The sequence below is a fragment of the Diadema antillarum genome, unplaced genomic scaffold, assembly GCF_040938485.1.
Source record: "Diadema antillarum isolate AM-2024a unplaced genomic scaffold, OU_Dant_1.0 seq00001598_RagTag, whole genome shotgun sequence".
Lineage (NCBI taxonomy): Eukaryota > Metazoa > Echinodermata > Echinoidea > Diadematoida > Diadematidae > Diadema > Diadema antillarum.
Window position 1 is genome coordinate 173,141 of NW_027272314.1, and position 24,546 is coordinate 197,686.

A 24,546-nucleotide genomic window follows, 5' to 3' on the forward strand; every position below is an offset into this window, starting at 1 on the left:
CTATCTCCTGTTATTGATGTTGAAAAGGAGACCGGACTTGAAAGCTTTCGTCTGCCGCTGCTGCCGTGCGTTGGTCTGCCCATCCTGGCCGGGCTTGGACACCGTCTTGAGGGTGATGAGGGCCGAGCCCAGGCAGGCCCTCACGGGGGCCCGCATCTGGCCGGGCAGGGCGATGACCACAGTCCCGATGGTGGCCATACCATCATCTGTTGGCTCCGAGGCGATGAGGCCTGGTAAGAAGCGCTCCTGCCGGGGTTGCATTGAGAGGGAGAGAACAAAGAGGACATAATGCATTACACAATGATTAGAACTTTGCCCCTTCAATCACTGCTTAAACTTGGTATATCATACTGGAAGTTGGATAATGATTAAAACACTATTCCAATGGTAGGAGGCCCTATTGCCTTCCAAATATTGGACTCAAAGGGCTCATTCTCATTCTCAAAATTGAGACAAAAATATATTGCATTCAATGCTATACTCAAAAGAACACCTAAATTTCTCTGAGCCACATCTGAATCATCCACGTACACTTTATAGAAATCAAATAGTGATAAACAAGAAATGAATATTCCCTCTCCAGAACAGAACACAATATGCCAATTTATTAATTTGTTCCACCTGAAGTTTGCTAGCAACCTTGCATTGCAAACATTCTCTTTTAAAGGGTAATCATAACCATTGCAGGAACCTGTATGATGACGAAAAAAATCAGAATTGTGTACTAGCTTTAGTTTCAAAAACGGGGAAGTTGTATGGTGCAAGAGAGTTATGTTTTCATCAAGTAGTGTGGTCACTTGCTAATAAGCACTACATGCTTCCTATGTGGTCCTGTATTAAAAACAAAATCAATTCTACAGTATATTCTACTGCTTCATTAATGACTCAATAGTCATCACCTCCCACATAACAATGAATCCACAATTTGTGCATGCATGGAACATTCCTGACCAGTATATGATTTACAGTCGCCAACAACTTTTGGAAGACAAGGGAAGTAATGGAAGAATCCTCAAACAGATATAATAGACTTCTTGTAGTCTCAACACAAAAGAATCAACAGTACTGTAACTGACAATACAGCAGTATGACAACTACAAGTGAGCGTTTGCCTTTCTGCTCTTACATGGACACTGTAGTGTACCAAAATGATCAAAGTTTTTATGTACAGTGTGATTAATGGCTAATGTCAAACATCCTCATTAAGATGCTGTGACTTACATTCACAATTTCCTGAGCATTCAAGGTCATCTCTTCCCCCTCGGTGTTGGCTGCGCCACCACTGTCCACCTTGCCACGGATCCTGCCGAGCCGGTGGTGCTTCTTCTGCAGCGAGTGCCCCTTGCCGGTGCCGGCCAGTGCCGGCGCCTGGTGGGTCTGTATGCTGGGGTTCTCGTAGTACAGAAGCACCTGGCCAAAGGGGCGGCTGGCCCGGTGCTCCATCTCCTGTAGGTGCATGCGCCGGTGCTGGCGTGCCTCCACCCCAACCTTGACCTTCCAGATGCCGATGAGGAAGGCGAGGAAGAGGAAGAAGCAGGAGAGGAAGACGGAGAAGAAGATGAAGAGGTCGATGTGGGGCTGGTCCTGCCGGAAGTACATGATGCCCTGGGTGGCGTCGTAGTCCGCCGCGCCGTGCCCGACGAGGGCGATGTAGAAGCGCCGCGACGTCAGCTGGTGGTACTGGCGCGGGAAGGTGATGACGAGCCGGTTCTCCAGCTGCCGCACCACGGTGATGAAGTGCTCGTCCTCGATACTCATGAAGGTGTTCAGCCCCTGGGCGGAGACCTCGGAGAGTTCGCCCTGACCGGGATTCGGGGTCGTCACCACGGTGACGTTGTCGGAGCGACGCATGCGATTAAGCACTACCTCCTTCGCCCAGTCGGGGATGCTTTCATCGTGGACGGACCGCCGCCTAACCTGCGAGCCGGAGTTGATGTAGTTCTCATCAATGCTAATTATCTGCTGCTGAAGCTCTTCATCGTACTCCACTACAAACACATCGGAGTCGTACGTGACGTAAACGTCAAGGGCGCCATATGTAATATCCACAGTCAGCCTGATGTCAAGGTCCGAGTATTTGGGCATGATGACAAAGAAAGAAGAGGCTCCATTGGGCAGGGGTTGTGCATTTATTGGGCAGTCTGGAAAAAGAGAATGGAATGCAAAATTGAAAGAAAAAAGATGTGAACAGATATCATGAACATGAATATGGCATCACTGGGTATCATACACAGACCAACAAGAAAATTTGCACTGTCTGCTTTTTATAATAAAGCAGTGTTTCTTGAGAATAATTTCGGGCTTACATTATGCAAATACATTTTTTTTTCCTCAAAAGAAAGGCAAAATTTTTCCCCTCACCTGTCCTGCTGTCGGGATGGAAGCAGATGTCGTTATCAACGTGCATCTGCCGGTAGCACTGGTGGCTGTCGGTGGGCGTACCCTTGAACAAGTCGTTTATGCACTGGGAACACTGTGGATGTGGGAGGTTAAAGGTCAAACACAGATTACATATGCCTGCAGAAAATGTCAATTTTTGCTCTAAAATGGACATGTATGCATGAGAAATACATGAAAAAAGCTGTGATAGACGAAATCAACAGAAATTTAAAATATTAGCCAAAATGGTATGCCAACAGTATTGCAATCTGAGAACATATCTGATCATGGTTGCTACGTAATGTCTTGTAATCGATTATCTAAAATCAACAAATTGGGCCGTAGCAGTATCCATCGATTGACCATGAGAGAAAGAATCGCATGCAGCATGTTGAGAAATACAACCGCTAGGGCACAATCGATCATCATGAAACATTCTACCTACATTGTATTCACTACTGAACGGGAGAGCTCTTTAGGAGCTATAATTTCTGTTTAGAGGGAAGAAACCGTGGAGGAATGTCAGAAATCGTCATAAGCACTGAACACAAACAGTTTTCTAACAACAACAATAACAACAGCATAAATTTTTTGTTTTCCTTGCAGCTACATTCGGTTAACTTGCAAGTTAAGTATTCACCTGCTGCTTCTCTGGTCGATTACACTGTATGTAGCTCTAAAGGAGGAGAGCCCACTATTGATTTCTCAGTAGTTAGAAAAATTGTCAAACACCTTTTTATTGCTAGATCTATAATGGGTCCTAAATTGGCAACTTATGATAAACTCTTTTTCTTTGACAAATTTTGAGACCCTATTCATGAAATTGGGGGCATGCTTGCAGAGATTCATAATGCATAATTTTTGTGACTAATGTCACCCAACTTGGCAGTTTCCAATGACTTTTGTGTGTACAATGTATGGGTTTTACAAGAAGTGTAAGATTAATGTTTTTGCCTGGTTTTCCTCAGGTAACATACTTTTGGTTATCTAACCTATTCTAGCTTAAAAAGAAACATTGAAGAAAAACAACAACATAGAAATATGTAACAATCAAAAAACAAAAAAATGCAAAAGAAATCAAATCTCCCATCTAAGGTTTTTGATATCGAAGATGTGCTGGAAATTCAGAGATGCTACATGTAATCAAAGGATGCCAAGATAATAATTTTTGGCAGCAAAAAATACATGATCAGAAATCTCGGCAGTGAGAGACGGCCCCAATGACTTCATGTTCATGGGTCTATCGATTAACTTTCTGAGGCCACGCCCTGGTTCCTGCACCCACCTGGTGCTCCCAGCACGGTTCCGAGTACTCCTCCGAGGGGCAGGTGGGGGACATGGTGTTGTTCTGGCACTCATTACACTCTCCAGAGTCCTTCTCACATAGGCTGCCATGGCCGTTACAGTCACATCTGTTAGATAAATACAGGTAGAAGGCAATGAATAAAACAACAGACACATACATGTAGGCAGATTGATAGTTGGGGGCCCCCCGGACTGAGGAATCTTCACAAATCTTCTTATCTAAAACCACAAGTGATAGAGGTCAGTTAATGTTATGAATATGTAGATTGGTGACTGCAGTTCCTAGTTTGTTCATGGCAGATCTGGGGGTGCCACCTTGGGAGGGGGTGGGGGGGACCGGATTAGGGTCCAATTTTCATGTTTTCATCTCTCTTGTTGAAAACGCATCATCAAGTTTTCACCAAATTTAGCAGGTAACCTCCAAGGGTGATAGGATCTAAACGTGTTCGAGTGAGCCTTTGGTTGGCTCAGGTGCACAACAAACTTACCCTGTATTAAACTCACAAACATTGCAACGCAGGTCACATTATGACCGCAAAATCTCTTATTATTTTAAAACATGCCCTTCAATTTCTCACAAAAAAGAAAGGAAAAATACTTAAAACAAAGGAAGATGCATATATACAGTTAGTCTCTTCTTTTGTCAGATGACACTCACTCTCGACAATGGTTGAAATGTCCGTCCAACTTGAAGTAGCCGTCGATGCACTGGTCGCAGTGGTCACCCTCGCTGAAGTTGCTGCAGTTGATGCAGATAACGTCATCGTCCAGCGGTCCATATGGGGACAGGTCTGAGATCTGAAAAAGTGTGCAACAGATAATTGGATTATTTGACTGCCATGGGACACAACTTTCCAACTTTCCAATACTCATTACGAACGCTTGCAACATGCTGCCTTCCACTTTTTTTTCCCCCACCTCCACTCAAATTGTCAGAGACTGACAACTTTCACGAAATGGTGCCCAGGTTTCTCAGATATAAATCATTATCAACCTCACTTCATCCTTAGCTTCATATTTTCATTATATCAGACACTCCGGTAGCATGTGATACCCAACAGCTCAGAGCTTTCAAACCAGAAACATTCTATGATTATGAATTTGTTGGGTTAACTGCCAGGCAGATCCTAGTAACAGACAAAAAGTGAGTATAAGGGGAGCAAATTGATCAAACTTTGGTGGTGACTCACGTTGGCTGGGGAGACGATGGTCGAAGGGTCGATCCTGTCGTAGTCCGCGCGCGACAGACACATGTGACTGTTGTTGTTGCAGAGGGCATAGCACGGGCGGCACGTCCCGCCCTCCTGGGCGGGGTTACCGACGAACAGGGGCAGGCATCGCTGGCACTGGTCTCCCTGGAAACCGGAATGTAATGGATGAGAGAGAGAGATAAGATGGGAGAAGAGAAAAGGAGAATACAAAGTGATTTACTACCAAAATCTTTCAAAAGAAGATTGTGAGATTCAGGGGCGTGTCTTGTTCTACACCAGCTGCAGCTCTGTAACATTTACTACTGCACCCACCTCCTGCTCCTAGTGTTACACTTCACTGCTAACTACAGACATTCCCCCCTGTTCAATGGGTAGAGCGCTAACGGCTTTTTGCCGAGTCCTTTTGCCGACTCAATCCAGAGAGTATACAACAAGCTGTCCTTTTTGAGAGTACTGCACACTGCCCATCACAAAATATCTACAAGAAAAACGCCTTCCTGCTGTGTTGGCAAGCATGGTATCAAGAGTTTGTAGATCTCTGTTACTGATCAAATATTAACAACGACCCTACTGGTGTCACAATGTGTAGTCTCATGCAAGTTTAACCAGTTCCTTGACCACCATTACACTCATATGTACAATGTACCCCCTTTAAAACTTTGTATGGATGGGATGTTAGAAAATTGTATCATCATGGCATCAGAGTGCATTTTTCATATATGTCAATTTCTGCCTCTGTCATGACACAGACGCATCAACAATGCCACATGGTTTGTAAATGATTCCTCTGATTATACTGTATACGGTATATGTTTCACAACTGTTTTGTTTGTCTGTTTTCGCAAATTTTGCGATTTGGGTGCTATTCGCGAATATCAAAAAACACACAGAAATATTACTTCTGATCCCAACACCAATGTGACATGTATGCGTACAGTTTTACGTTCAGAACTGGACTTGAACTGGACTCTACAATCGCGAATTTAACCACTTGCGAAATTGTTGGGAATTCCCGATTCACAAAAACTTAGACTCACTAAATATATGGCGTATACAGTAATCACAGGGCAGAGAAAGAGAGAGAGAGAGCATAACATTAGTTTTCTCACCGTTGTGTTGTTCTGACAAGACAAGCATTGCTTGGTGGCGTCCACTCCAGCGCAGTCGCTGTGACCGTTGCACTCGCACTCCACGCTGCAGTCCTGGCCGACGTAGCCAAAATTGCACTGGCACTGGCCCGGCGCCACACAAACCCCATGCTCTCCGCAGTCCTGCTCGCAGATCGGCTCGCAGGGACCATCCACACTGGAAAAAGGTGTGACATATAAAAATGGCACATCATTCCTAAACTCTCTTCCAATTTCAAAGTATCGAGTTTACTCCGACCATACTAAATCCAAACGCCTACCCAATGTTGAGGTGAAATCTGGGGATACACTCAATTAGAAACCGTACTTCTGCATTACCTATTTACAATTCATTCCAAATTTTCACCATATTTGACAAACTATGCCCATCACCATGTTTTGAATTATACAGCTCTGCACCTTCATGCCATTCACTTATTGAGGACAAGTCGCGGGTAAACTTTGGCACGTGTCTATAGGAAATGCGTGTTGTAGCAAAATCTGCCCATCCTAAGCGGGTTAAAGTGTACCAAAGTGATGATAACAGACTTTTATCATAGGTCAGCGCTAGTTTCAAACAAGACATCATCCTTGCTAACGGCTTCTGGCAGTGGGTTTGAACCAGATACAGATTGTACGAACATTGTTAGCAACTGTTGCATTCACAGATATATTCTGGCTATGTGACATTGTTTAGCACCAGTTTCCATGTAAATTAATGACTACGATGCAACTCTATGCCAACTATATGCAAATATTCCTAATATATGTTGTTTAGTTAGACAAATGCATTGCAATTCTGTTCACAGCATGTACCTTCATGAACTGGAGCCAGCATGAAATACTCACAAATAGCTACTGGTATACAATGCCGCTTGTGCAGAAGAAAACATTCTCATGCATTTTATTTCAATGAAAGTTTCATGCACTCAGAAATGTCTGGGTTTAAAATAGAGTTTTAATTTCATCTATTTTGTCAGGGATGAGGGGTATAAGATCAGTTATTGTCTTTCTGGCATTAACCAACCTGTTGCGTTCGTAGCCATCTTTACATTGGCACTCGTAGGAGGTGGGCTGGTCGATGCACACCTCGTTGTCCCCACAGTTGTGGTGACCGTTCAGGCACTCATTCTCTGGTGGACAGGTCAAGTAGGTCCAGTCCGGAGTGACGCCGTTGGTCGAAACGTTGAACTCTGAGGGCAAGAATGGAATGGGTTTTGTTTGGAAGGGTGACACAAAATACTTACAAGTGTAGTTTCATCACAAAATGGGCAATGCGGCATTTTTAGATATTTTAAAGTAAGTACATCATCAGATAGAGGAGTAACAAGCCTTTCCTGTGATAGCTTACTTGTTTCATAGCAAGAAATAATTTTGAAGTTGTAATCAAAATATCCCATACTTTCTCAAATTTTCCTTTGCTTTTTGAGCAGCTTTCATTTGAAATATCTCAACTTCACAAGAATGGAGTCAGCTAAGTTTGCAATAAAACTCTTCTTCATACACATGAAAACATGCAAGTTGGAAAGTAACATGACAACATTCACATCTAAAAAAAGAATACACAGCTTGAAATGAAACCATCTGGTGCTAAAGGTGAAAGATCATGAAGAGGAATTTTAGGACGCGATAAAACAATAAAAAGACACAAATTCCACCGCGGGGGATGTAGTAAAGTTTTCTAGCGTCGGCAAAAAGATGTACTTTTTAAGATGTTTCATGTACAGTTTACATGTATACAGAGTTTTATATCATTGAAAAAAGAGAAAAATACAAAGAAGGGGAAGTAAAAAGGAGAAGGGTGGTCAGTGTGAGAAAGTCTTAACTCACCTGGGGTATAGACCCAGCTGATTTCCTTGGCAGAGCACTCCCCGTCCGTTGGCCCATGCAGTCCCCCCGAGAGGCAGATCCCCGTGCCGTTACCGCCGGGAATGGGGCACCAGCCGCACCAGGCCTGGCGCAAGCAGTGGGCGCACTGGGAGTTTGCGTAGCAGGGCGTGGGGCAGTTCTCAGACGCTCCCTGTACCACGGGACCGCACTCGCCCACGGCGCACCGCAGGTGGAGGTACGTGGGTGACATGCACTGTTGGTAGGAAAAACAAAGTATTGTTATCATCAATATCAGGGCTCATATTCCCAAAAAGTAGTTAAAATAATATCCATTTGTATTTGTAGTAAAAGTAGAAATATTCACAGTATACTGACTTCCGCAGATTTCACCCTCCTCTTGGCAAGCACAAATTCTAAACCTGGCAAAAATATGTGTATCTTAACAATTTTCTGTGCACATTTTGAATGGGATGAATCACACATTTCTTCATATATTCTTCAGATAAATGCTAATTACTTGTGTGTGTTTGCCGATACTATCTGTAATGGATCATTTGTGTGTTGACTGTAAAACAAATGTGTGTAATTGTGCAATTGAAGCACAATGTATGTATATCAGTATGCATGTTGCACAGTCAGGTAGTAATGTACATAAATTTTCATGCACGGAAATGTACATTTTTTTTTGTGTGTGGGTTGGTAGAAGACATTTGTTTCGGAATTGTGCTGCATGAATTTAAGAACCCACAAATATGTTTTTCAGCCACTCACCACAAAAATCTGATCATGCGAAATAATGTTCAAAGTAATGGGCACTCTCACAGAACTTCTAATACTGAAGAGGCTACCACAGTAAATGATACCAAGAATGCTTCCATGACACTTGATCCTGTGACAAATGCCATTATAAAATATCTGCACACTAAGCTAAGCATAAATTCTACCCACAAATACAGTATAACCCTAACCCTAATACTAATCTTCATGTCAAACCAAACCTAAAACCCTATCACGAACCAAAACCTTACCCTAAGTCCTTGAAGAAAATAAGGTTGGAGTAATTGTGGCATGAACAGATGTCATGTCACCATAAAGAACACATTGCCATAATTATTATCGTGACAAGTTGCTAATATTAATTGGGCACTCACCTGACTGAGCCAGGTGCTCCAGACACATTCCTGCCAGCCGCCATCAGCACCCAGAGAGCTGAGGCAGTCGCCGCAGGTGGTGTGCTGCGAGCACGGCGTGGGGCAGGACTGGGGTGGCACCGTCACCAGCTCGTACTCGGGCGGCGACATGGCCAGCAGCCGCTTGCTGAAGCAGTTCCAGTCGTAGATGGGCTTGTGGTTGAGCAGGCGGCGCGTTTCACCTGCAGGAGGGCAGAACAGGGTGCAGAGAATAACAATTCAAGTGAGGAGGACATTGGAACTGTTCCAGATGGATCGTCAGATAGTGAAATCATACAAAATGTTCTATACATTGTAGATCAAAGCATCAGTATTTAAAATTCATACCGCAGTTTCCACAAGTTCGTTTGACTTAGTGCGTGTTTATACAGGAGCCTCTCGCATCGGCGCGCATGAGCCGGTATTTTACATCCCGCATGAACGCTTATTTCTCGTGTTTATACAGAAGTCAAAATACCGGCTCATGCGAGCCGATGCGAGCCGATGCGAGCGGACCTCAGCTGAACCGGACCTCTCGAATTTTGGGGTCAAGCATAGGTCACGTTCGCAGTGCAGTTTATTACTTGATGGGAAAAAATGAAAAAAAAAATCAAGATGGCACCGGCAAAGTCATCATGACCACCAAGCTTGAAGGTCATTCTTGTAACGTTCCTCTTGACAACCACCCGGCCAAATGATCAATTGAAATCCAGTTTTTTTTCAGTAAGAAGGAGAAGACGTGGTTCGATCATGACAGATATTAAAATACACGCTTTCCGGTTACCTCTCGAATTTCGGTCGTCTGTATAAACACACAGCAAAATATGCGAGGCTCCTCTCGCATCGGCCACCTCAAGAGGTGGCGGACGGAACCTCTCGCATGAGCCTGCATTTGGCGGCGTATGCCGGCATACGCCGTGTTTATACAGAGCAAAATTCGAGAGGTCCTCTCGCATGAGCCGGCATGAGCGCGTATTTTGCTTCTCTGTATAAACACGCTCTTACTGGGGGCATGTACAAAAACAAACCCAATAGGATATGACAATAAAAATTTAAACAGAAGAGAACACAATTTCAAAGCTGTCAGGACTGTTAATGGTCTAAAAGTTAAAAACAAGGTTCTTAGTGTTTGAAGGTTTATGAGAAGGCTCCGCCGATGAGTAAACTAAATAGCTATTTAAAGCAACCCATGGGTTAATGAAAAAAGACTGGAGAATTCAACAACAGACAAAAAGGCTGTAAAAATTTAAGATTCAACAAAAAGCCTCTCAAGATGTAGAAAATTCAAATACTGTGTAAAGGGTTTAACAAAAAAGAGAATGTCCTGAGAAGTAACAGATTTTTAGAGAGAGGGGTAAAATAAAGGCTCTTTAGATATACGTGTAAGTAGGTTCTAAAGTTCTGAGAAAGAAAGATTAAGAATGACAGAAGGTAATAAGAACTAACGAAGAAACAACACTAGAAATAAGATGATAGACAAAGACAAGCATCTGAGAATTCTTAAGGGATAATGAAACAGCTCTTCAGAAGAAAAGCTTTCAAAAACTTTTAGAATATGACTTCTTTGAGGCAGAGGCTACAGAAGTAAGTTGTATTCAAGCATAATATTGCTACAGTGCACTTCTGTTATAACAAACACGGTTATAACAAAATTCCGGTTACAACAAAGTAAAAATTCAGGCCGCAGCATAATGGGCTCTTTTTTTTTTTTTCTTTGTTAATTTGTTCGGTTATAACGAAATTTTGATATTAACGAAAGAAAACTGCTGGTCCCAAGGACTTTGTTATAACAGGTGTCCACTATGTTAGGGTTAACCCTATTTTAACTGGGCTATTTCCGGGGGGGTCAATTTGACCCCCCCCCCCCCCCCTTCAAATCTCGGCCGCCGATCATGCGATCGCCGCAAAATTTTGCCTGCACATAGAGCCGGATGTCAACTACAAGATTATATGGTCATACGATAGAAAAATTTTATTTCATATTCTTTAATAAATTAATTATGCAAATTTACGCATGAAATCATATTTTCACCTATAACTCCATTAAAAAGATTGAAGGATTGCTAAATTTTTGTGTCAGAGTTCCTCAAGACACATCGAACAATTTTCTTGTAAAAAAATAGCGCATTCAAAATCAGTTTCTTTTGTTTTTTATTGTTTTGTTAATTTCTTATGTATTTTATTGTTTTTTCGACCTTTTGTTTTCTATTGTTTTTTGGCCAAAATTTGTTGCAGGCACTTTTTAAAGCTTATCTACATTAGAATTGATTAATTTCAATGGTTAAAAGTTCAAATAATCTATTTTATATCAATTAAACAAAAAAAACACAATTTGCATTGGATTTACATACGAAATCATGAATTTGAGCTGTTTTCGGGTTGACATGCATATGCAAAACATTGCGTAACTTCAGAACGGTCGGCCGTGAATTGGCAAAACAACGTATCTGCATTTTGGTACTTTCGAGATATTCGCGATTTTAGATTTTGAAGCCACAAAGTACTAGAATTGTTCCCATTTCTCTCCAGTCGAATAATTTTCCAAGATACTTTTTTAAACATATGGCTTACATCATTCTTCTAGTATCTAGTTGAAATTTAAGTCAAAAAGAGATTTTTTGTTCAAAATATCAAAGACTTTTTGTAGATACGTTGTTTTGCCAGATCACCCAAACTTCGGATCACGTGCGTGGTTAGGTAAAACAACGCAAGTTGTTCTGCGCACCACGGCAGTAGCATGGCAGAACAACGTATCTTACCTCGCACTGAGCAGTAGCAAGGCAGAACAACGTATGTGCAGCGTGCAGCGTGCAGCCTCTCTGCGCATCATTCTGCGCAGGGAATGTGATTTGGCAAAACAACGTATCTGCGCTTTGGTACTCGGCAGTAGCAAGGCAGAAAAACGTATGTGCAGCGTGCAGCCTCTCTGCGCATCATTCTACGCAGGGAATGTGATTTGGCAAAACAACGTATCTGCGTTTTGGTACAGTAGCCGCGCTGCGGCTAAGACCGGGCGGGCAGCTGCATGCTGCAGTTAGGTTGTTTTGCCATGTCACTCAACGAAGATGCGTTATTCTGCCAGAAAAACCAGAAGCTCAAATGAGATTCTGGGACAGAAACTGTTTTGGCAGAACAACGTAAGTAAGTTACGTTGTTTTGCCAAATTATTTGGACTTATTTTGAAAAATCGCTGAAATTTAAATGCATTTTTCTAAAAATTAATATCACTTTGAGAGCTGAAATTTTGACAGATGTTCAAAAATGGCTTAACTTATCTAAAAAGCCAAAAACCTGAAAAACCACACATTTTCAGATACGTTGTTTTGCCAAATCATGGCCGCGGTGTACCCGGACGTTGCAAATTTGGTCTCAAAATATGCGGGAGACTTCAATGAAAAAAGTCATGAAACGACGCGGCAAAATCTTTGCACGTTGCGGAATCGTGGCGCGAAATGTCGAGGGGGGGTCAATTTGACCCCCCCCCCCCCCCCCCCCCCCCCCCCCCCCAGTTAAAATAGGGTTACTGTGCTTACTGGAGCGTTTGAACTGTCTGGTCCAGACACAGTTGTTGTCTCCGGTGCACTTGGGGCAGTCACTAGCCTCACAGGTCAGCTGGGAGCACTGGCTGCGGTCCGTGTACTCGTTCTGTACCTCTACCTGGCAGTCATTCTCCTCCAGGCAGTCCGCCCCTATTGGGATGCAGGCACCGTCAGGGCAGTTGTAGCACCACTTGCAGGGCTGTGGGGAGAGAGGCATAGGGATGGGTGTAACCGACAGTGACACCGAGCACCGACTCAGGGTACCGGCCACAACGACTGATCATGAGGAGTACCAGCCCACTATACAATGACCTTGCCAGTACAGTAGGTTATACACACATATTTATTCATGTCCAGTTATGCTTCTTCATGTAACATGTTACAGACCTCCCAACTTTTCTAACTCAAAAATAGGGATGATTTGGCTCTAAAGCTGAAAAAAAAAAAAAGAGAGAGCAGTTTCCGTAGAAGTGTGTAGTAAAATTACCAAGAAAAATAGCAGAAATTCCTCTTGAAACAAGAGCTTGGAAAGGTCAAAATTCAGATTCTTTTCTCCAAATTTAGAATGGGTGGGAGGTCTGCATGTTATCAGGTTCTATGTTGATATCATTTGCTTGGTATTTTTCCTCACTGCAGACACAATAGATGGGACTTCAATACCAATACTGCCCTACATTTGACAAAAGGAAGTAAGTGACATTTTTTTTCCAAAACTGAGTTTTTCATATTCTGATAAGTTTAAGGCATTCTTAACCTGTTCGCACCACAATAATGTCACTGGTTTTTCTATTACGAAACATTGATCGGTCAAAAGGACGGAATTATACACATAATCATGTGAGAGATAAACATGTTTTGGTTATTTACTACAAAACTCCCTGTTGTCACATGCGTCCTTTTGTCGCATTATGGCAGAATACATTTACCAATTGAAGAGTTTGACCCTGAAGTGGGTTAGCTCCATTCTTGCCCATTTCAGATATTCAATTTAATTCAATACAATTCTATTGTGTTTTACCTTCAGCCAACAACAAAAGGAAATACAAACACTATTGTGCACATTTAAAAATTATATTGCTAATGTGTAAGAAATACAAATCATAAATACAACAAAAAACAATATCTCACCCAATATATTTTTTTTATTCTTTCTATTTTGTTTTGTTTGTCATGACAGATGCATTGCTGTTGAGAAAATTTTGAATGTGATTCATTTACACTAGACCTGGCTGCACAGAAGCCACAGCAATGCTATTGTACTCATGTAACTCGACATACATCTTTGGAATGGAGTGGTGACCGGACTGTAGAGCCTCCGCTTTTCCCCTTACCTGGTTGGCATCGATGTGGGCAGGGAAGACCGTCACACAATCCCCGCAGATGGTCTGAGCCCTGCAGTCGCGGGCCTCAATGTAAGCGACGTTGCAGACGCTTCCATTTTGTAGGACCATTGGTGATGGGCAGCTACGGGAATGAAATCAACGGGCAAATGAAATTTGGATACACAGGATAATTTCCTTACTCTCCATCAGAATGGGTAAAATTCATAGATGCAGTTTAAATGTTGTCAGTGGATTTCGCAGAAATTTGACTGCATTAATGTGCATGAAATACCATATACACAAGCAGACATCCAATATCGAACATAAGACGATAAGCACATCTGCTAGGTATGCTTATTCCAAACTTATTTCAGTCCATTGACTGCATATAAACCATCATGGATTTCATCTCAAATATACAGTCAAACCTGCTGTGATAGTGGCCACCTGTGTATAATGGCCATTGTTTTAGTCTCCCTTGGGTGGCCACTATAGACAGGTTTGACTGTATTTGTGAATTCAGCCAAAATGTCTGGGGCCCTTGATAACAGGGACTTGTAAACAACTCTAAGGGGGTGTTGCAAGAAAGTTGAGTTGCAATTAATTGCAAGTTTCTTGCAACATCTCCTAAGACTGACTGTGAATAATTACACAGCAGCTGGATATGTGCTGTACGAAACCTCCTTCCCCTCTAATGACCATGTATCTACTTAATTTTAAACAGAGAATAAAAGCAAAGCAAAATTGAAAACAAACATGCCACAAACAAACTGATTTGAATTTTCCTTAATGTAATGATGAGAATATATTTGGTAATCTTATTGTAGGTATGAGGAAGAGAATAATGTGTAATGGGCTCTGGCAAAGTATGAGTATGCCTGTCCCTATGTGTTGCTTATATCGGTCTACCATCAATGGACATTTCATATACAGCTGTACTTCATATCTCACATGGCTTATAAATATACCGAATCACACTTCAAAATGCATACAGATATATGACTATTAAAGGGATTGTATAGTTTTGGTTGCGACCTAATTTCAGGTTTCTAACATTTTTTGGTGAGATAATGAGAAACCTCTTATGAAATATGAAAGAACATGTAATTCTATGAGGAATTCAACGTTTATTTGATGAAAATTGGTTTTGAAATGGCCGAGATATCCAAAAATGAGCGATTCTAATAAAGTGTGGGACCCACACTTTATTACAATCGCTTTGTTTCACTTTGTTTTTGGATGTTTCAGTAATTCCAAACCCAATTTTCATCAAATAAACTTTGAATTCCTCTTAAAATAGTACGCTCTGTACTATATCATAACTGTTTTCTTGGTATCTCGCAAAAAGCTAAAAGCCAAATTCTCATCTCCACCAATACTGTGCTATCCCTTTAACACTTCATGACATACATTGTACCTCAATGACACAGAAACACAATATTCTTTGCAAAGATGAGGAGGGTGCAGGTTGGGAATAGTTTCCTAATGCCAAGAATGTAATGACAATGTCATGTTCCAGGAGAAAGCTATATCAATCTTCTCCCCATCCCCCTAAAAAAGAAAAGTTTGTTCCCACAGAGGAGGATCAAGGCTGATGAAAAGCATGGCTCCGAGTTTCTCTCCATCATAACTTACCTGCTGGATGACAGGTCGTGGTTGGACAAGCACGCCACCAACGTGGCGGCGCCCTCTACGCACGCCGAGCAGCCTGGAGTGGACACGCAGTCGTTCACCGTAGACTGCAGGGTGCAGAGGTCGGTGGGCACGACGCCCGCTCTCATCGTCCCCTGGGTGGCCCCGTCGAAGCCGCCGAACTGGTAGACGACGCCGTCGCTGAGCACAGCCGCCTGGCTGTGAAGCAGCTCGGCTTCGGCCCCAACAGACAAACCTACAGGACACAGCGATAGGAAGATATGAGCTTGCAATAAGCTATACAAGCTCAACACAACAAATGAAAATTGTGCTCCATTAGCAATACATTGTACTGTATAACATGATATTATATTCGCGGCATGAAATTTTCGCAAATCGCCATTGGCATTCAATGCATATAGTGTAGACAAGAACTTTCGTGTGACTTTTAATTTCCCGAATCTTGGCGCTTGCGAAATTCGCGAAATTAAAATGCACGCAAACATTTCTTGTATTACAGTACTTTATAGCATGTTCACTGCACTTGAGGCAAATTGAAGTACAGCTCATGTACGTAGAAGTAAAGATCTTCATTATTCTTTTCATCCTTTACTTTTTTCTTTTTTTTTTTGGGGGGGGGGGGGGGGAAGGGAGCCATATACTTTATAGTGGAAGATGCCTGGCCCAATGGAGTGCATCTACTGTATACCTCCTCCATGAATAGCTGGCCACAAACAAAGGCTGCATAGAGGGTTTATTGCCACTTGGTCAAATACCATATGGTCTACCTGTTCCAAGTTTGTCTAACACCACTATGGCTAAACTTATTTGGTCTACTATCAATTTTGTCTAATGTCTGTATGGTCTGATCCTCACTTGGTCTAATGCCCAGTTTGTCTAATCATTGCTTTGTCTAATGACCTGATGGTCTCACAGCAATTTTGTCTACTTGGATTTTTCCCTTTTCTTCTAATATATAGTGGGTATTGGACCAAATGGGTGGAAGCCATCTGGAAGTAGAACTGGTAATGGGGCTAAAAGGTCATTCAGACGAAATGATTACAGACAAAATAGAATTAAACCACGTGGGTTGAGACTAAATGGCTATCAGAAGAAGTGGGAGTAGACCAAGTGATAGCTCACTGCATAGAGGCCCCATTCACAGTGAGGTTGATCCTCTGCTCTAATACAGGGCTGCAGATACTGTAAAACGAGGAATGTTCGCGTGCATTTTAATTTTGTGAGCGCCAAGATTCGCGAAATTAAAATGCATGCAAAATTTCTTGTTTACACTATATGCATTGAATGCCTGTGGCAATTTGCGAAAATTTCATGCCATGAAAAAGGCCATTGGCTCCAATTCGCGAAAATTTCGTGCCACGAATATATCATGTTTTACAGTATACCCACATCAAAATCAAGAAGATACCAAAGAGTCATGAGGAAGGCACCTCCATGTCCACATGCACCTCAAAGGATAAAACAATTTCCCAATCAGGGACTTTGATATTCTTTGATAAATTATGTTTGATAAATATGTTAATTTAAAACCTTAATTCTAAATTGTATTAAATGAAAATTTCCATTTCCATTTTCAAGCCCCAGGCTTTTGTATGATTTCCTCATGTAACTCATACAGTGTACATCTCAGTAAATATTTGGAATGTGATTTTAATAAATAATTAAATAAATCTGAATTGAATTGAATAGAACTGAATTGAACTGAATTGAATTGAACTAAACTGAATAGAATTGAACTGAACTGAAATTGAATTGAACAGAATTGAATTGAACTGACCTGAATTGAACTGAACTGAATTGAGCTGAACTAAACGGAATTGAACAGAACTGAGCTAAACTCAACTGAATTGAATTGAATTGAATACTTTCTTATCATGTCATAAACAGATATGTTTTTGTTTATGCTTCAAGCAGGAGCGAGTGTTAGTGCTGCATAGAAGTCCTCCTCAGAGAGGCTGGTCCACCACTTACCTTCTCCATTCAGGACTTGCCACCTGTTGCAAGCGTAGTGGTAGGCCACCACGCTGTGCTCGACGTCGGAGCCAGCCCCATGGCCGCCAAGGACAAGAAGGTAGTCCGAGAAGGTGACGGCTGAGTGGTACATACGAGCGGCGGGCTGCACAGGGAAGGAGGGAGGGAGGGAGATAGGGAGGGACTGAGAACTATGAACATGTCCAAGCACACCTTGTATTATCAAACTCAAGAACTCTGAGGGTGACCATGGTAGCTTAGACATTATAATAAGAGTCCTCATTCAAACTGAACATCGTTTTCACATATCTGCTTTCCTTCCAATTCATTTTCATTTTTCTTAATTTCACTTCATTGTATTCAACTTATTTCAATTTAATTTCAAACTGATTAATTCATCTTTTATCAAGGAATCTTTTTTTTTTTGTAAATGATTATTTTAGTTCACTTTACCACATTACTATATATCATTTCATTCTACTTCACTGTGCATTGGTCCATAAAGAATTATTAGTTTAAGAGAATGTGGATGCTTTTGTCCAATGGGCTGGTTCCTACATGGTGACTGTTTTGACAGACGTTGAGAAGGGTCGCAGAGGCACTAAATGAGATTGTAGCTCTCTGCAATTGACATTTTGAAACATTTTACACCTGGCAATAAAGAGGTTCAACATCTGATATCTTTATCATCAACACCACCAACATTCAAAATACATTGTGTCATTGGTACATATCCTGACTTTACTTTGATTTTCTACTACAATTTAAATTCTTGTTTTACTATTTAAATATATCAGATGCGGTAATAAGTTTGAGCCAAACTTTGACACATGCTACTGTAAAAGTGGAAATTTTCGCGGTGTTCAAATTTTCGCGCATTTCGCGCAACCAGAAACTAGCGCGAAAATAAAAGCACGCGAATATTTTTGCTTGCCATATGTGCCTGTGCGTGATGTCTTGATTCCGCGGAATTAAAAACACGCGAAACTCTTCCGATCCGGCCAAGCGCGAAAAATTAGTCAAGCGAAAACATCCACTTTTACAGTATTCTCACATCAAATACCATACTAATATAAAAATTAGTGGGCTGTACATTGGGTACATGATCTTTAACCCTTTCTGTGCCTTGGACTTTGCACAGTGTGTAGAGTGCTGTGGGGTCTTCTGTGTCAAGCACTACTCACAGCACACAAAGGGTCATAATAAGAATAACGCCTGCAATGGTATACTGTATACGCTATATATTTCGCGGGGGTTTTATTTTCGCAAATTTCGCGAGTAGGGAGCTATTCGCGAAATTAATAACACGCGAAAATATTACCTTCCAAAATGAATCCCTTGCCTTGATGATACGAACATTTCAGTACTAGTACTGTATGCCTACCATGTCACGGCTTACCGAACAGACCATACTGGCTAAGCTTGTTTACGCACGTCCACGTCTACTTACGAATACTGTAGAGAGCCAATCCATTATCGCAAGGGGACCACTCGTCAACTCAGAAATCTAGCGCGATGGACTTAACCACTTCAAAAATGTTGAATTCTAACTTACTAGTTCGCAGAGTTTGGTAAGTTTTTTTTTTTTCATGCAGTGTATAACTAGTATCATTCTTATTTGCTAGTAAGTTGAAAATTCACACTTTCTTGGCCACCTCATATTTTCTCTGGATCCCCAATCGCGAATTTAACCACTCGCGAAAATGTGTGACAGCGGCAATTCGCGAAAATTTATGTACGCGAAAATTATAGCGTATACAGTATTTGAAACACCAGTGTTTACCTGGAATCCCTCGGCAGGCAGAGTACTCCAGCTGGCCATGGGGTAGTGAAAGGCGTAGAGCTTGTTGGAGACGGCCAGGGCATCCAGGTGGAAGCGGTAGCCTCCAAAGACATAGAGCGACTCGGTAGCTTGGTGCCACACGGCTGAATGCCCATACAAGCCTGTGGGAGGAGCCCCAAGGGCACAATAGAACAATCATTTAATGCGATGTGTCATATAAATGAATTAGAGTTTATGGTCATGCAGATTCTACACACACAATGAGTTCATATTTTGGATTACAGTAACCCGTGCCCACTGATTTACATCAGAGGGATCATTCATTGGTGCATCGAACATCATTTTTGCACAATTCTTGGGGATTACTCAGACCATGCGATTTTACATTCAGCTGTAACATAATGCAAGTGATTGTATTGTTACTGTTCTGATAAATAAGTACTTGTATTTTAGTAATACTGAATAACAAGTCTGTGCCCAAAATATTTCTGTTAACAAACCGCCCGAACATTTAATATACTGGTTCTTTTGTGCGATCATTCTCAGCGTGATTTCAGTCGTAACACTCTTGAGAAAATATAATGTAGCTTTTTTCTCTTTTTCATGTTTTACCAGTTGGCGGTGTGCCCCCAGAGTTCTTGTAGCGGCCAATCAGTGTGGACGTGTCGAAGTCAATGATCCTGGCCACGAGGCCATCGTCGGGTGAGTAGCCCCCAACGACGATGAGGGTGGTCTTGTCGACCTGTGTCATTGTGTGGCCGGCGATCTCCAGATCCGTAATGGGGGCCTAAGGGTTAAAGAAAACGTCGTTACAGCAAGAGGTGTGTGAAAGTATGCGGGCTGTCAATTGGAGGATGGTCCATCATGGCATGTGTCTGCTACCAGCTAATAGAATGTCTTTCTCATGTGGAATGTAGGAGCAGTTATGTTTATGCGGTGACAATCTTCTTTTCTAATGCTCATAGCACAGATGGAACAGCTTTCCATATTTTTGACAATGAAGAAACTATGATTTGAACAAGGTATTTAAACCAGGTCTGATGACAAAACAATTGACAAAAAAAAAAACAAGCATAGCAGACAGATCTAATCTGAATATCTGTTCGAGGGAAAATTCCTTTTTTTTTGCAGCCTAATTGTGATTGAGATGGTTTCATGACATTTGCTCCTGTGACACTTGCTCCCATGAAATATCTGCACAATAAGCCAAACACAAATTTTACCCACAAACATACCCCTAACCCTAATCCCAATCCACACATCACTCTGAACCTATAGACCCCTATCACATCCCTAACCAGAAGTCCTTGGAGAAAAATAAAACAGGAGCAATTATCCAAGGAACAAATGTTGTGCCACCAACGATGTATTTCGGGGTTCTAGCAAATCAGCTTTTTGTTAAATCTAGACTAGATGTACCACTGAACTGGCACAGAGGGCTATTGTATGAACCCCTCATGTGTGCGATATGTTGAGTATCCTTGATGCATACACAAAGAACAGATTATCAGGGTGAGAACTACAACATCTAAGAGGGGTATTAGCAATGATTTTAAACTTTTTCTCAGCAACACTGACCACAAGCTGTGTCCAGACGCCACTGGTCAAGTCATACTCCCACCAGTCGCCGTAGATGCCCGTGTCCGACAGACCGCCACTCATAATCAAGGTGTCGGTGGATACCATGGCGGCGGCGTGGTGGCTGCGGGCTGCTGGCACCGCTCCTCCGGTGTGGGGGTGGTGGGTCCAGGTGGATGTTGCTGGTTGGTAGCTGTGGCAGGGCGGGGCGGAGCGAAGTTGTAAACAGGTTGTAAAAAAAACAAACATATGTGATGAAAGTGTGGTAAGAGACAAGTTGGACCAAGAGATGCCAACTTTGTGTCTTTGACATGTCAGAGTTTACACAATACAGATGTATGTCTTCAACCATATCATCCATCCAGCATTACTGTAAAGGACAGCATAATCATCATCATCATTATCATAATCATCAACGTCATTTTCTGGATGGAAGAATGTATCGGTGAATTGTTCTTCTTTCGAAGAGGACAACCATATATGAGATGCCTTTTGCTGCTGCTCTCCATAAGAGTGCATACATTGTACAACATGTATCTGTAACCATGTATCATCATCACCAATATCATTATGACATTTTTATTACTACCACCTGTTATCATCAATGTTGCAAATTTTATCATTATTGAATTTACATTGTCATGTTACCCTTGTATCACCCTAACCATCATCTACTTACATTACTGTTTTCTTATCACAAAATCATGACAGCCATCTCGTAAAAGACTAATTACTATCAGTACCAATACTATCTGTTTCAGCACTCGTTGTTGGAATGCTTTGATCCACACTGCATTTTCCTAACTGTGTGATCTCCAGTGACATCAGCTCACCTCCACACATCATCCAGCCGGTGGTCGTCCTGGGCATAGCCCCCGAAGACCCAGAGCACTCCGGCCCCGTCGGCCACCATCACATGCCCCATGCGGCTCACAGGCCCAACCCTGGCCGCGGTGAGGTCGCTGCTGGCCAGTCGGGAGGCATCGTACAGCGTTGACCACACAGCCCTGGAGTCCGATTCCCTCTCGGCCATTGTGTGCGGGTGCTCACAGCCATTGCCACCATAGCCTGAATTACACTGGCACAAGTTCAAGTCCTATGGATTGAAGTAAGAAAACAAAGAACTTGGACATAGCTGCACAGCGACTATCATTTACACATCGGTACATTCATACAAATGAAAACAAAACAAAACAAAACACACCTGTTCCTTACCTAAAAAATGGAAAAACTAGATATATCGCTACGGCTACTGATATGCCTCCGCCATAATGCATGGTTCTCCTAATAGGTCTACATTGTATAGTACAATGTCTTGACAATGTGTGATGACAGTTTCACACAATTGGCAAAATATTAAAATGACAGGTTTGACACAAATGTGCTGAATGTTCACTTTCCTAGAACTAGGTTCAATTGGATGAATGATTAAAATGTCAGAGTGCAGGTATTTGGGGAACTGATGATTTTTACTTGACTTTTGACCCTTTTATAAGTTTATGCATTGAGTAATTTTCAAGGTATTGAGAAAAAGTATAATTTCAGTATCAAATGGGAAAATAGCATTATCTAAACCTGGCCTTTGACCTTTGACCTCACAGTTCCAAAGAGAATCACTGTTAGGTTGAACATGCATAAATATGTAAGTTTCATGATGATACCTTGAGTTACTTTCGAGATAAGGAGGAAAAAGTGCAATTTAGCACTTTCACTTGACCTTTGACCTTTGACCTTTTGGCAAGGAACTTCCCCAAAAATATATATTGGGTAATACATGCCATACATCAAGTCAAAAAAAAAAAAAAAAAACCTTCAGGCATATTGCATTTTAAGGAAAGTAGAGATATTTTGAGGAGTTGACCTTGACCTTTGACCCCATGACCTTTGACCCATGACCCCCCCAACTTCCCTAGATAATCACTGCCCATCGGTACAAGCATATATACTAAGTTCCATGAAGATACCTTGAACCATTTGCGAGATATGGAGAAAAACATGAAATTTCAATTTTTTTTCACAAAATAACCTGTGACCTTTGACCTTTGACCCTGTGACCCTAAAATCCACACAAAGTATTATCCCCCAAGGATATACCCTCATACCAAGTTTGATGTAAAACCACCACACGGTTCTTGAGATATCGACAAAAACAAAACGGGACGGACGGACGTACGGACGGACGTACGGACGGACGTACGGACGTACGGACGACCCGAAAACATAATGCCTCCGGCCACTTCGTTGCGGAGGCATAAAAACAACAACTTTGAAGCAATCTTACTGACACATCAAACAATAATACAAAAGGATTAATGACAGGGATGTATTAGTGATGGGTGCCAAAGAATTCTGAATGCAGTCCCATCAAGCCCCAATTTTGCAGGCATTTTCTGATATTTTTCTTGACCTGACCAAAAAAAAAAAAAAAAAAGACCATGAGGTATACTAGACAAGCTCACAGATTTGAAGGCAGGGTCACCCATAATTTTGGTCAGCCAAAAGCATGTATAACAGTCTGTTTTCTCGGCTCTGAATTCATGCCATCAGGAATGTAAAGAAGATTTTTTACCGCAAAGAACTGCAATACAAATCTGGCATATTGGGGCTTTTGGAAAGTGTCATACTGAGTGATGATTCTATAATTTATAGTGGTTCTTTATTCTCCAAATATATCCCCCAATCTCTGTACCTTTTTATTTTCTTGAGCAAAATTTCTATTCCAATAAGAACATTTAGGTACAATAAAATTCAATAAACATGATACATATATTATACAAGATGACTTGATAATGGCAAACAATCTACATAATATGAATTTGATTCCAGGTGTTATGAGATATAAAGCCTTAGTTTGCCCTATCTTTCTTGTTAATAATTAACAAAATGAAGGAAAAGCGATTATTTCTTTTGCTTCTCTCAGAAAATGTGAAATATTATGCACCGTGCAGAAAATGTGAAATATTTAGCACACAAAAAAGTAATACCGCACCGTTTCATCTCCATACTCACGTCATTGCACACTCCATTTCCGTCAGCCAAGCCGCAGTTGTTTGGGCATTCCTCCGTCTGGCAGTTGCCCCCGGCAAATCCCGGGCTGCACTCGCACACCTCCTCCTCGTCCGGTTCGTCCTCCTCTTCAGCACAGTACCAGTTGCCGTCGCAGTCCTCGCCACAGGTGCGCACGTCGTAGATGGCCGTGAAGCCCTGGGTCGGCGACGCGGCACTGACGTTGGCCTGGAAGACGACGGTCATCACGCCTGGACGCGGGAAGACAACAGAACGGTCAGACATTCCGGCCGTGAGTTCTTGCGAACCATTACCTGAGCTGATTTGGCTACTTCTATTTCTACCCCTATACCTCCTGAATAACTCTCTTTCATACAATCACATATCCCATCCCCACTACCTCACCAAAATTCCTTCAAGGTTGTGCACATCTTATTAACCCTAAAAAGACTGGGGGGGGGGGGGCCTAAAAGGCCCCCCCTCGACATTTCGCGCGATTACTCTGCAACACGCTATGCTCTCGCCGCGATGCTCTATGACTTTTTTCTTTCGAGTTTCCCGCACATTTTGACACCAAATTTGTGACGCCCGGGGGTACGGTTCCAAAGTTACATAACTTTTTGTACATGCATGTGAGGCCGAAAATGGCTCAAAAATGTGATTTTGTGTACAA

General features: G+C 42.0%; 2 protein-coding genes across 2 annotated transcripts in view; both read right to left on the minus strand.

The window, feature by feature from the left end:
• Positions 1–5,519, minus strand: LOC139710997 (multiple epidermal growth factor-like domains protein 8). Its single transcript, XM_071622913.1, has 7 exons — positions 5,502–5,519; positions 4,875–5,039; positions 4,343–4,482; positions 3,665–3,791; positions 2,362–2,473; positions 1,222–2,141; positions 1–246 (listed from the first exon to the last, which is right to left on the minus strand). Exons 1-7 carry the CDS (start codon positions 5,517–5,519, stop codon positions 1–3), a joined length of 1,728 nt encoding a protein of 575 aa, XP_071479014.1.
• A 1,973-nt stretch (positions 5,520–7,492) lies between these two features.
• The window catches only part of LOC139710998 (multiple epidermal growth factor-like domains protein 8), a 32,806-nt gene continuing 15,752 nt past the window's right edge, over positions 7,493–24,546 (minus strand). The window contains exons 16-27 of the mRNA XM_071622914.1: positions 23,877–24,124; positions 21,701–21,963; positions 20,868–21,060; positions 19,902–20,076; positions 19,290–19,450; positions 17,507–17,651; positions 15,518–15,770; positions 13,892–14,024; positions 12,555–12,759; positions 9,004–9,224; positions 7,853–8,105; positions 7,493–7,518 (exon numbers count right to left, since the gene is read on the minus strand). Of these exons, the coding sequence (XP_071479015.1) occupies positions 7,493–7,518; positions 7,853–8,105; positions 9,004–9,224; positions 12,555–12,759; positions 13,892–14,024; positions 15,518–15,770; positions 17,507–17,651; positions 19,290–19,450; positions 19,902–20,076; positions 20,868–21,060; positions 21,701–21,963; positions 23,877–24,124 (2,276 nt within the window). The remainder of the gene's footprint in view (positions 7,519–7,852; positions 8,106–9,003; positions 9,225–12,554; positions 12,760–13,891; positions 14,025–15,517; positions 15,771–17,506; positions 17,652–19,289; positions 19,451–19,901; positions 20,077–20,867; positions 21,061–21,700; positions 21,964–23,876; positions 24,125–24,546) is intronic.